Here is a 13,891-nt window from a genome sequence, read left to right on the forward strand (position 1 = left end):
TAGAGAAGATCTTCCCTTAAGCCACCACTCCCAACAAGTCTCTAATAAGGGGTAGGGGCTAGGGGTTAGACATCAAAACTACATTGATTCCCCTATAATCCATGCACAGCCACAACCCCCCATCCTTTTTCTTGTGGCATAACACTGGGGTGGCATGGGGAGAGCTTGTGGTCCTAATAAATCCTCTTGCCAGATTTTTATTAATGAACTAACGTAGCTCAGCTCTCTCCCCTGGGCTCAAAGAGTACAGCTTCCCTTTTGGCATTTTTTGTCCATGGATCAGTTCAGTGGCACAATTGGTAGACCTATGGGGGGGGGAGCTCGTCTGCTTTTTCATGAAACACTTGGCTCAAGTCCCGATAATCAGGGGGATTTGCTCCTTCTCTGTGGTCAACAGCACAGCTTCTGGGATGGGAGGGGCCGCTTTCCCCCACTCCGGGTTCCACACATGTGTGTGACACTCTTCCCCTGGGATGCACAGCTCACCGGCTCTCCAACGATCATACAGCCAGCGCACTCCCAACACAAGGGGAAATTTAGTAGCGGCGCTAACTATAAAGGTCCGGGCCTCCCAATGGCTCCTCATCTCCAGAGGGGTAAGTTCAGTCTCATAGCTGGGAGGATTCCCCTTCATTCGAGACCCATCCATTTGTTCGAACACAATGGGATGGGTGAGTTTGCTCACCTCCAGCCCCAATCCCGTCACCAACGTGGGGGCAATTAAGTCTCTAGTGCACCCCGAGTCAATTAGAGCTCTTACTCAGATGTGTGTCCCCCTCCGAGCGCTCACTAGGGTAACTGGCAAATAGAACAGGGTCCCTTTGGGTCTCACTTCTTTAGGTGCTGCTTTCTCCATGATCTGCTGGCGGGGCTTCCTTCCAGCACGTCGTCCTCATTTCCTGCCGGTGGCCTCTGGTCTTCCTCAGCCCCAGATGAGTCTCTGCTGGATGACTCTGACCCCTCCTCCAACTTCAAGCTGGTGGTGGCTGCGTTCCTCGCCCGTGCTGGCTTCTTAGTGGCCTTTGAAGGTTCCACCGGATTCCTCCGAGACTTGCACCCTCTCCCTGGATCTTCCACTCTTGGCCCTGGGCAGTCGGCGGCAAAATCGCCCGAACCCCCCCCCCCCCGCACTGCAAGCAGAGGCCCCGTGTAAGGCGGAGGGCCTGCTCAGCCGCTGAGAAACGGTTTCTGGAGTGCTTCCTGTCTTGCACCCCAGCATCTGAGGCAGGTCTGCACTGCCCCACTTGGTGCTGCATCCGCAGTAGCTTGACCACCTGGTCCCGATTCGCGATCTCGCAGGCAAGTTGAATCCATCCCAGCAGGGTCCGGGGGTCATCTTGTACCAATGCCTTTGCCACCAAGTCTGGGTTTAGGCCCGCCCTGAAGATTTCAATCTTTACTCCTTCAGTCCAGTCTCTCACTTTGGTTGCATATTGCCAGAATTCCACGGCATACTCTCTCACAGACCAGTTGCCCTGTTTTAGACTTCTCAACTTGAACCTCACCCTCTCTTCCTTGAGAGGGTCCTCGAACTGTTTCTTCAAAACTCGAACAAAAGCCTCCATGCCTCTCAACTCTGGGGCTCGAGCGCTGTACAGGGTTACATACCACTTCGCTGGGGGGCCCTCCAGCCGGGATCCTAAATAGCTCACTCGGCTGGCCTCATCCAGGAAGGTGTGCCCGCACTCCCTGATAAACTCTGCAGCTTGCACCAGGAAATATCCTAGCTTCTCAGGATTGCCATCGAACCGAACCTCCAGATTGCGCCACCCAGGCAGTGGCAGGGCTGGGAACTCTCCACCGTCTAGTGGTCCCCCCTCTGGCAAAGGCCTGGGTGCCCTCGGTCCTCATGGGGCATCCCTGGTGCTGGTGGTCCTGGTGGTCCCCAGGGTTGGGGGGTCTGGGCAGCCGCCTGCAGCAAGCCTCGTGTGAGTCCAGTCAGGGCGAGTAGGTCACACCGCACCACCTGTAATTCCTCTCGAAGTGCTGCCAAAGGGCTCGCCTCCTCTTCCCCCAGTGCCGGTTCTTCTCCCCCCCCCACCCCACCCGGGGAACCTCTAAGAATAGACTCCATCTGCAAATACTCCTCCATCAACTCCTCTGCCATCTCCTCGCCTCGTGGTCCACTGCCACGTACGGGTGTGTCCCAGGTGGAGTGTCTTCCAACCAGGATAGGTAGCTGGCCTTCCCCAGCTTCTGTTGCACCACACTCACTTCTCACCCCTGCCCCATGCGGGGTCCAGCATGGGTTCAGTGTCACTGCCAACCAGAGTGGGGCACCACTCTCTCGTTCCATCGTTGTTCTAAGTTCCATCGGTGCCTCAGCACTGAGCCCATGTGGTTCTGCGGGGTCTTTGGGTAGTCCTTCAGGTTTCTCAGGAGCTCCTGTATCTGCTCCATCTGCCATTGGGCAGGTAACCTGGGTCAGGGCTCTAGTTCTGAAGATACTTTAGGACTTTAGTTAAGATGTCAGGTCTTGCCAGGAATTTTCCCCAAGCACTTCACTGCATCACTCAGGTGTATGAGTTAAAGTTACTTTATTAAAGAAGAATACCAGTATCAAGATGGTCAGACAGGATCATTGGCTGAAGTGACGCCAGGTAGCAAAGCAAGGTTAATTATAGGACAAAGTCCACGCCCCCCAGTGGAAAAGAAACTCCATTAGGGTTTTGGCATGCTGAGCCAGGGGGCCAGGAGAGAGGGGAGGAAGGAAAGGATGAGCTCTGCTCAGTCTCTTAAAGAGGTTGGTACAGTCTCTGCTGGAACTTCAAGGCCACGTTCTCAGGCCTGCCAGGAAATTGTAACCAAAACACCTGCAAGATAAGCAGCTAGCAACCAGTCAGCAAAACAGGTTCCCTCCGCATGTTCTCAGAGGCACACTACACACTGCAGCAAGAAATCCATAACACATGGCAGATATGCTGGAGGTGTATCTGACACTCTGTCCCTGTACTTTCTCGCATGGCTTTGCCAATTTAAACCTCCTCCAACCTGGCCTGTGGTTTATCTTTGGAAAGAAAAGAGGGAAAAAACAATACAAAGAGGGTGATAAAGCCATCTTCTGAAGAGTATTCTTTTAAAAAAAGTCTCTTTGTCCTTTTTATTTGGATCAAGTCATGTGGCCAAATCCTCTTCTGTATATAATTTCTGACTCCCTCTTCCCTACTGAAGCTAAAATTAAGCACATTTTACTAGAATGAATATATGCTGTTAGCCAGTGTGTCAGTCTCCTCCTACTTTTGGTCTATTTCATTTCAGATATTAGATTATAAGAACCTTGGGGACGGAACTTATCTTCTGGTGTTCTGTAAGTGCCATGTACATTGAAAAATAATGACAAATTAATGACTTGTTTTGATGAAAACCAAAGTTTGGTGTGTTATCCAAACCTCTAAATAATGGCATTTCATTCTCCCCCCAAGCTAAAATTAGAAACCACAGTTTGCTTGTGAATTCTGATTCTGAACAACCCTCTTGCACATTCCATAGCAGATTAAAAAGTAGAGCTAAGCATTTCAATAGGATCCCTTTGTTCTGGCTTGGTATTTTTCATATATTTATCCTCTAATCCCTTCAGTTGTGTTTCTGAGATTCACAAACACCCCTTCATCCCCTGTAACCAGCACTATTTTCTTGACTTGTAATAATGGCACATTCATATTACTTTCCTAGTGATGACATGGATAGCTGGCATGCAAAGTTTCAGCTGTTCAGACTTATGCTCTTGGACAAAAACAGCTGTAGACCAGCTGTGAACCATCTGGACTGCGATTGAGGAATGAAAACGTACATCAAGATGGTTACTCCTGAAGAATAAATCAGCTGTTCAGGTGGGATAGACACTATCCGTGTGTAACAGCTTGTTCAACCAAGTCATGCCTTCACCTTATTTCAGGAACACTTTCTGAGTTTTAGGTTGAAATGGAGAAGGCTGAGCCAAAGAACCTTTTACACTTTGTATCATAATACTGCTTTTTCTCCTCTTGCTTAACAATTCTGAGTTCTAAGCGCTTTCATTGTGGTGAACATTTCCCTTCTCAGTTCATTTTTTGCCACCATAGAGAACAGACTTGTGATCTTCCACTTTCAGAGCAGAAACACCTTATTTGACTTTCCTCTATTGTTTCCCTCATTCAGGTGTTCTTTCTAAAGATTCTTCTTTGTGAGCCGGCAGGGCTCTTCCCCATTGCTGGTGTGGGGAAAGGAACCATTGTTTCAGGCAGCCAGTAACAACCAGTAAGCCTGGGCATTCTTCTTCACTGCTAAACACACATGGCAACATGATCAAGGCCCCCCTTCCCCCCACTAGTGAGTCTTGGTTGTCCTCTGGCAGCGAATACCATAACTTAAAATCAATAATCTTAGACTGGCGTAACTGCTTAAAATGTCACTGTGAATTACTAGTTGAGTAAAGAAATATTTCTTCTCGTCTCTCTCGTACCTTTTGCCTATCAACTTGCTCATCACACAAATGGGAGGAAGGGTCGGTTAGAATCAGTGCAGGAATGCCAGATAGAAGAAAAAAGGTCTTCACCTGCTGGCAGAAGACAAGGATAGAAGAAGAGTTGTATAATTTTGCTGCCACCCCCCCCAAAAAAGCTCTTTTTCAGGTTGCTACCCATCTAGCCTCAGATGTTAAGGCCTAAAGCAGAGCTTCTAAAGATGACTACAGTGATTGGGTAGGTTCATATGGGTGTAGGCAGGTTTTTTTAGGTATTCTGGCCCCAAGCCATATGCAGCTTTAAAGACCAATATCATCACCTTACATTGGGCATGGAAGCAGAATGTGAGCCAGTGCAGACAGGACAGGACTCAAGTGATACGGTCCCTATGACCCACTCCAGGCAGAATCCTGTCCACAGCATTCTGAAGCTTAATCCTGATAAGACAGAGGTTCCCTGGGTTAATAGAAAAGCTGACCAGCAATGTGAGATCTTTCCTGTCTTGGGTAGATTTTGCACTCCCCTTGAAAAATCAGGTTCGCAGTTTAGGAGTACTGCTTGATACAACAGTCACCTTAGAAAGTCAGGTGGCTGCAGCAGCTCAGAGTCTGTTTGCCCAGCTTCAGCTGGTGCATCAGTTGTGCCCATTTCTGGCTCAGTCAGATCTAGCCACAGTGATCCATGCCTTAGTTACCTTTAGTCTGGACTACTGGAATGTGCTGTACTTGGGGCTATGCTTGAAGATTGTTTGGAAGCTGCAGTTTTTGCAGAATAACGCAGCTGGAGTGCTGGTCGAGGTCAACTGTTGGGAATGTGATCCTGACATTACAGCAACTATTCTGGCTACCGATCCACTTCCAAGCGAAATTCAAGAGCAGCCCTTCCCCCCGGCCAGTGTAGTGTAGTAAAGTTTCAGAGTAGGATATGGGAGACCCAGGTAACCTTGATCCAGCCACATACTCTTAGCCAAACCTGCCTGTCAGGGTTGTTGTGAGGACAATATGGAGGCAAGGAGAATGATGTGCAAACTGTGCAAAAAAATAAAATAAAAGAGGACAATAAAAAAGGAAGAACAAAATCCAGGAAATCAAAAGGAAATTCAAACCACAGGTGTAAGGATGCTGAAAGATCAACATGGAAATACAGTAGCCGATCAGGAAAAAATAGATGGAAACAATTCACAGCAGAACTATACGGAAGAGATGGAAGGGTAACTTATACTATGGTATTCCCCATTACTATATATGGATGTGAAAGCTGGACAACAAAGCTTTCTTTCTTTCTTTCTTTCTTTCTTTCTTTCTTTCTTTCTTTCTTTCTTTCTTTCTTTCTTTCTTTCTTTCTTTCTTTCTTTCTTTCTTTCTTTCTTTCTTTCTCACTCTCACTCTCACTCTCACTCTCACTCTCACTCTCACTCTCACTCTCACTCTCACTCTCACTCTCACTCTCACTCACAGCCCAGTGGTCTCGAACAGCTGCCACACTACACACTGGCTCTTAGTTTGAATGAAAATAGCAGGTAAGCAGATCTTCATTAACTTTAGTTTCTGAAGAAGAAAAATAGATTAAGAACGGAAAGGCCACTTTATACAAACAGTCCCATTTTGAAGGAAAGCATGTGCTTTTAAATCAATTGCTTTCCCCATTGTTACTCAGCCTTTTTGCTGAGCATAGAGAAGGGAAAGTGATGTGTGCTATATGTGTATACTGTTAAATGGAAGTATTTTGTATATTTTCAGATATTTCAAATTGAAGCAAGGTAAACTGGATTCTCTTGGGCCTCAGTGTTCTTGGCACTTTCCAGTGTAGCATGTCTTGCTCCAGATTAGAAGATTTGTTTTTTCAGAATTGTTTTACTTCTCATATGCCTCATATCTCTAGTGGTGATGAAATAAGACTTTTGAAATAAGACTTGTTGACTTTTTGCGCTAACTCCATCATTTTCACAATGTTGGAAATGTTGCTCACATTTCCAACATTTGACATACCTTTATTCATTTTTCTGATTTATCAGTAGACATATACCACTGATACATCATTTTGTAAAAATGTTCTTTAAGTGTGGTACTCAAAGTGAATTTGAGCCTCTTTACCCACATATTTTTCCACTGGTCTATTTGTGTATTATACCCAAAATATTTAGCCTATTTTACCACACAGTCTTTCACACATTCTTCTTCTGTTTCAAATGTCAACAAAAGTTTGTAGATTTTGGAAATAACATGTTTATCATTTGTACAAAGCTTTTTCAAACTCTTGTCTTTTCGTAGTCAAAGCCCCATACTTTTTATCTGATTTAAACCTTTCTAGTAATTGTGCATAGAAGAACTATTGACCTATATTATTTATTTATTTATTTATTAGACTTATGATCCGCTCTGCCCGTAATGCAGGCTCAGAGCAGATCACAACCAGATTAAAACACTATACAATATACAATAAATATCAGTCCTGAAGGACTGGTGATGTGCCACAAGATTGGAGAAGAGCGAATGTTATCCCAATCTTTAAGAAAGGGAAGAAGGATGACCCAGGAAACTACAGGCCAGTCAGTCTGACTTCTGTTGCTGGGAAGATATTAGAACAGATTTTAAAGGGATCAATCTGTAAGCATCTGAAGGACTACTTAATGATCCAGGGAAGTCAACATGGTTTTGTCCCCAATAGATCTTGTCAGACCAACCTGGTTTCCTTCTTTGATTGAGTGACGAGCTTACTGGATTGTGGGAACTCTGTCGATGTGATTTACCTGGATTTCAGTAAAGCTTTTGATAAGGTTCCCCATGACATTCTAATGGGTAAACTGGAAGACTGCGGACTGGACTATAGGACAGTTTGGTGGATAGGGAACTGGTTAGGGGGCTGCACCCAAAGAGTGGTGGTCAATGGCATTTCATCAGATTGGAGGGATGTGTCCAGTGGGGTGCTGCAGGGCTCGGTTTTGGGCCCGGTACTTTTCAGTATTTTTAGCAATGATCTGGATGAAGGGGTAAATGGGCTACTTGTTAAATTTGCTGATGATACCAAATTGGAAGGAGTGGCAAACACCCAAGAAGATAGAGTTAAAATTCAACAAGACTGGAATACTCTGGTGAAGTGGGCGGTTGTGAACAGGATGCAATACAACATAGTATTGCACAGTATTACATCTGGGCCACAAAAATGTGAAGCACAAATATTGGATAGGGGATACACTTCTGGGTAGTAGTGTATGCAAAAGATATCTTGGAGTACAAGTGGACTGTAAATGAAATATGAGCAGTCAGTGTGATGTGGTGACAAAAAAGGTAAACTCAGTCTTGGATTGTATCAAAAGCGCCATTGTATCGAAATCACAGGAGGTCATAGTCCCTCTCTGTACTACCTTGGTCAGGCCACACCGGGAGTACTGTGTGTAGTTCTGGAGGCCTCACTTCAAAAAGGATGTGGACAAAATTGAGAGGGTGCAGAGGAGAGTGACGAGGATGATCAGGGGTCTGGAGACTTAGCCCTACGAGGAAAGGCTGAGGGCCTTGGGAATGTTCAGTTTGGAGAAGAGGAGATTGAGGGGTGGGGACATGATTGCTCTCTTTAAATATTTGAAAGGCTGTCATTTGGAGGAGGGCAGGGAGCTGTTCCAGTTGGTAGCAGGGGATAGGACTCGAAGCAACGGACTTAAATTATGTACAGAAAGATACTGGCTGGATATTAGGAAAAACTTTTTCATGGTTAGAGTAGTTCAAAGGTGGAATCAGCTGCCTAGGAAGGTGGTGAGCTCCCTGTCACTGGAAGTTTTCAAGAAGAGTCTGGATGAATATTTGTCAGGGATGCTTTAGGCTCATCCTGCCTTGGGCAGGGGGTTGGACTAGAAGGTCTGTATGGCCCCTTCCAGCTCTGTGATTCTGTGAACATATGGCTGAAAGCACTTTAAAACTGGCAGCAAAATTTAAACAGACAGCAAATTTCACAGTCCTGCAAGATCACTGGGTCTGCAGAGGCTAATATACAGCAATGAGCTAAAAACTAAGTGGGGGTTCTTCTCCCCCGTCGGTAGGAGGCTGAGAGGAGGCCCATCCACCTCAACCACCAAAAGCCTGGCGGAACATCTCTGTCTTACAGGCCTGGTGGAATGCTAAAAGATCCTGCTGGGCCCGAGTTGTCTCAGAGGGTTCCAGCAGATTGGGGCCAGGACTGAGAAGCCCTGGGTCCTGTTCAAGGCAAAATGGATCACCTTGGGACCAGGGATCTCCAGAAGATGTTTCCCTTCTGAGCGAAGTGCCCTCCGGGGTATAAACGGAGAGAGGTGGTCCAGAAAATATGCTGGTCCCAGTCGGCTAAGGACCTCAGTGGTCATGACCAGCACCTTGAACCTGATCCAGAACTCCACTGGAAGTTAGTGCAGTTTGCACAAGATAGGTGTCATATGGACCCGGAATGGCATCTCAGTCGAGAGCTGCTCCATTGCATTCTGGACCAGCAGGTCCAAGGGCAGCCCAGTGTTCAGTGAGTTACAGTAGTCTAGCCTGGAGGTGACCATTGCATGAATCGCTGTCACAAGGTCGCAGGGTAAGAGGTAGGGGGCAAGATGCCTGATCTGGCGAAGATAGTAAAACACTGATCTGGCAACTGCCATGATCTGGGCCTCCCAAGACCACACCCAGGCTCCTTACCATTGAACTGGGCATGAGTAGTGCCCCATCAAGAGGTAGGAGCCGGATCCCTGAACCCAGTAGCCCATGGCCCAGGTTCAGGACCTCTGTCTTTGTTGGATTCAGCTTCAGTCTGCTCTGTTTTAACCATCCAGTCACAGGCTCCAAAGCCCTGGGGCGGTATCTGGCCAGCTGTCCATCAACAGATAAAGTTGGGTGTCATCCGCATATTGATGACATCCCAACCTGAAGCTCCACAACAGCCGGGCAGGGGGGCACATATAGATGTTGAACAACATCAGGGAGAGTATAACCCCCCGAGGGACACCACACATCAAAGGGTGTGGTGGGCTGATAACTGCTTCCCTAGTGCCACCCTCTGTCCCTGACCGTGAAAAGAGACTAGCCACTGTAGTCCATCCCACGAATCCCTACATTGGTGAGGCATTGGGCTAAAAGCTTATAGTTGAGCATGTCGAATGCTGCGGTAAGATCCAATAACACCAGCAGCACCAACCTGCCTCGATCCAGCTGCCTGTGGAGATCATCTGTGAGGGCGACCAGTGCTGTCTTCATCCCATGGCCAGGGCGGAAGCCGGAATGAAATGGATCCAGGACTGAGGAATCCTTCAAGAGTACCTAGAGCTGTTCCACCACTGACCACTCAATCACCTTACCCAGTAACGGGAGGTAACTGGCTCGATCAGTGGGGTCCAAGGATGGTTTCTTCAGTAGGGGCTGCACCACCGCCTCCTTCAGTGCTCCAGGAAAAACCAAAAACCCCAGAGCTAAGGGAGAAATTGACAATGGCCTCCAATGGAGTCCAACGCCTGTGCAGGCTGGCTTTTACTAGCCAGGGGTCCAGGGGGCAGGTGGTGGGCCTCACCACTTGCAGGATCCTGTCAATCTCGTCCTGAGAGAGCAGACTGAATTGATCTAACACAGATCCAGAAGATGACAAAGGGGCCTCCACAGGGTGTTTGTTGTGGGGATAATAGTAACATACTATGTTTGTTGTGGGGATAATAGTAACATACTTACATAATAGTAATGCCCACTCTGAGTGGGCATTAAGTTGTCCTGAAGGGCAGTATATAAGCATAACACAGTTGCCGGAGCTCTGCATTATGCATCCTCTCCAGCCGTCGCCATCTTACAACCTTTACCTATTAGATCTTCCCTTGTTTTCAGTTTACAATCTCCTTGTGAGAACTCTAATAATTCTCCATAAGTCAATCATCTTTGTTTAGTTGTCATTTCAACTCTATAAAAAGCATCCTGTGTTGAAATCCAAAGTGGTGTCTTCTGTGATAATCTCAGTTTATATTTGTTCCAAATTCTCAAGATGGCTCTCCTAATATAGTGGTTTTTAAAATCTACATTGACCTTTACTTTATCGTACCACAAATAAGCGCACCATCCAAATCTCCAGTAATGACCTTCCAAAGTCAAAAGCCTCTCATTTCTCAGAAGCATCCATTCCTTCATCCACATTAGACATGAGGCAGCAAAATACAACTTCAAATCTGGTAAACCTAAGCCACCGCTCTCCTTTGCATCTTGTAAAATTGTGTATTTTGTTTTTTCCCTTGCCATATAAATATTGATATATTTTTCCACTGTTTAAATGGTACATCTTAAGTTAAAACAGGTATTCTCTGGTACAAAATAACATCCTAGGTAAAACATTCATGTTGATAACAGATATTCTCCCCAACACCAACAACTGTGCTTTATCCCACCTTAACATACCCTTTTTAATTTCTTTCCATGTCTTAACATAGTTATTTTGAAATAGCATATTTCCATTTCTTTCTAATAGACAAGAAGCCAGGAGGGAAATGGTCTAACTATACTTTTTTTCTTGTTAACCAAAAAGTATCGAAAGGTTTCCCTGTTAGAAATCTTTTCCTTTCTTGTGCACAACGTTTGGTTTGCTTATCTATATTTTCTAGACGCACAATTCCATATATCAATTAAGAAACTGCACAGATGTGTTCTCCATTTTCAGGGCAGAGATCTGTATCTACAGCTTACGGTTCTCCTTTTCAGTCTCACAGCCACACTTGTTCACAAAAGTAGTGGTGATGGTTGTAACGGGATTTGCCATGTACCCATATCTAGATGTTTGGCTTATCACAGCCAATCCTCCAGGTTCTTGAGAGATCATCTGTGTACTGTTTCAAGGGTACTTCAGGACTTATGCCTTCTCAATGTATTCCATACATCAGGGCAAACTTGTTCTGCCAGGCAACAGTGTAGGAAATACTTGCTTTGGTGGCCATTTTTCATCATTTTCAAACCATGGTCTCCCTAGTTTTAGACTAGGGTCTTTCCTAGTCTGAAACTAACCATTACACCACACTGGCTTTCTAGTAATAATAACAATAGCCTAGTTGAAATGTAAGATAAATATTCATTTTCAATTTGTTGTATGGTAAAGGTTCATGTTGTCTTAGAATATCTAGGGCCCCACTGCAAAAATCCTATTGCCATTCTGTTGGGAAAGATGTATTTTAGATCACGGTGCTTTAAAACATGTGACACTCTATCTCCTTAAGCCAAAAGCTCGTGTTCTCTTGCACAAAAGCAGGTTTTACTTTGTAGTCCCCACCTGCCTCAATTCCTAAGTAAAATTAAGATAAACATAAGGTAGCTGAATGACCTCCCTAAGGGGATCACACATTCTTCTGGGCTGAAGTATCATCTCTTGTTTGAAATCTTACACTGGCTTCAGCACCTGCGTGGTAAGTTTATAGTCCCTGCTGCAGTAAGCTGTATTGCTTTGTGCCAAAGAATCACAGTGTTTTTCGATCTGTTTCAGTACCATAGCGTTTCCATATTTAGTTTTGAAAATAAATCCAGAAGTCCATTTCTACATTCTTAATTTGAAGAGTTTCTTCTTCAGCTGGGGATCTAAACTGCCATCTGTTGATGTTAATGTTGAGCCTAGATGGTGAAATACCATAGTGAGTTCCTTCTTGATCTGCCTGGTGCTCCCCTTCAGCCCATCCCCAAACCACTCCCTTCTAATAGCAGATTTCATGTCCAAATGCCTACCAGCAAACAGGGCCACCCCCAACCCAGGAATTGTTTTTTCCAGACTTTGGAAACTCTCCAGAAGTGCACAAAGGACATCTTGTAAATTAAAAATTTAAAAAACCTGATGAGACTGAGCATTTTTCCAGGACTCAGGGGCACTGGAATGTCTGTTAAGGGGAGTGGAAAGGGAATTGCCATGTTCAAGCCCATCATGTGGAAAGATACCTGGAATGACTAGTCTCATACAATAGGCATGAGAGTGTGTGTTAAGTACCTCCTTCCCCATAGTATCTCACTGTGGTCTGAGAATAAACGAGCAACTTTCTGCTTACCTAGTATCCCCTCTTAAGTGGTCAATAGTGGGTGGGACAGTTGCACTCCACTGAAGTTCAAGGCTAGGTTAATAGGAAGGTAGTTGTCAGTCTTGGCACTCAGCTTTTTTCTACCACCACAATCTCAGGGAGTGGAGCAGCTGGGCTATTTCCAAGTGTTTGCTAGTTCTGGTTTCAAGAACTAATGCTTTGATTCTCAAAGAGGATCCTCAAAGAGTCTGTTGACTGAAGGCCAGATTCTTGGTTGCTTTGTTTGGTTCTACCCTCACCTGTCCTTGTTCCATTTTGTAGCCTTATCGGTGTTGTGAAGCAACGTGGAAAAGGAATTAGAGTTAGTGTACCCATTTCCCCCAATAATAAGGAGCTTCCCCAAGGGGCAGGACCCACCAGGTGTTACACATCAAGATGAGTTGCATGTGAGGTCCATCCACCCCTTGTATGAATAAATGAAAGTCTAAGAGAAAAAAATCAAGCCAGAAAGTCACTTTGATTCCTTTGCTGCAGGTTTATTCTGGCTTGATTTGAGTGCTGCTATTCTGTTAAATAAATTACAACATCCGTCATTCATTTTTGTTCAGGTGGCATTGCTAAATTTCTTCTCTTCTGATGAAGGACCTCACCTGGAAGAAGAAAACCATCGTGTCCGTAGAAACAAAAGAAGTAAAAACAGTGAGGGATCAGAGGGTGAGTTTATATTGTATCTTTGCTGTACGAAAAGATTAGTTATATGCAGTTTCCCACAATGTTGAGGGTAATGGTAAGTAAGTGCCTTTTTCAGTATTTGATATTTGAGCTGATATTTGTATTATAAAGAAGGAGGATAGGGTGAGGGGGCTGGACAGCAGGAGGAAGGCTTTCAGTCCATGCGTGCTGTAAACTAGAATATCGTAGAGACGGCCGCACTTCCCACTCTAATGTGCTAGGTTAATACATGCAGGGGACATTTTAACCTGCGAGGAAGGATGAAAGACCTCCCCCACCCCCACACACAGTATCCTGAAGTACAAGAATCCTGAATTCTGTCATTTCATTCGGCATTAGACTTGTGCTCAGGAGTTTGTTTCACTTCTATTGTTTTTGTTGTTAATTTTTTTTATTAATGATGGAGTTACTGAGTTGTGTTGTACGGTTTTGTTTCATTATTGTTTCTTTCATCATTATTATTTTGTTTTCATAATTCTATTTCATTATTGATTTCAGCCGAAAACTCCCCCTCCCCTTCCCTCTATCAAAATTGAACCAAACTCAGAGAGGCTGTAGTATTTCCCAAAGACATCTAAACTGGCAAATTTCAGAGAGGTATAATACCCACCCCTTTTTTAAAAATCAGATAGAAACAGCGAGATTCAGGTCTAGTAGCACCTTAAAGACCAACTGGATTTCCAGGTTATGAGCTTTTGAGAGTCAGAGCTTCTTTCTTCAGATACACATAGAAGTGAAAGTATGA

General features: G+C 45.1%; 1 protein-coding gene across 1 annotated transcript in view; it reads left to right on the forward strand.

The window, feature by feature from the left end:
• The window catches only part of EDA (ectodysplasin A), a 136,593-nt gene that overhangs the window by 38,814 nt on the left and 83,888 nt on the right, over positions 1-13,891 (forward strand). The window contains exon 2 of the mRNA XM_054997010.1: positions 13,023-13,128. Within this exon, the coding sequence (XP_054852985.1) occupies positions 13,023-13,128 (106 nt within the window). The remainder of the gene's footprint in view (positions 1-13,022; positions 13,129-13,891) is intronic.

Source organism: Eublepharis macularius, chromosome 13 (genome assembly GCF_028583425.1).
Source record: "Eublepharis macularius isolate TG4126 chromosome 13, MPM_Emac_v1.0, whole genome shotgun sequence".
In the NCBI taxonomy this organism is placed as follows: Eukaryota; Metazoa; Chordata; class Lepidosauria; order Squamata; family Eublepharidae; genus Eublepharis; species Eublepharis macularius.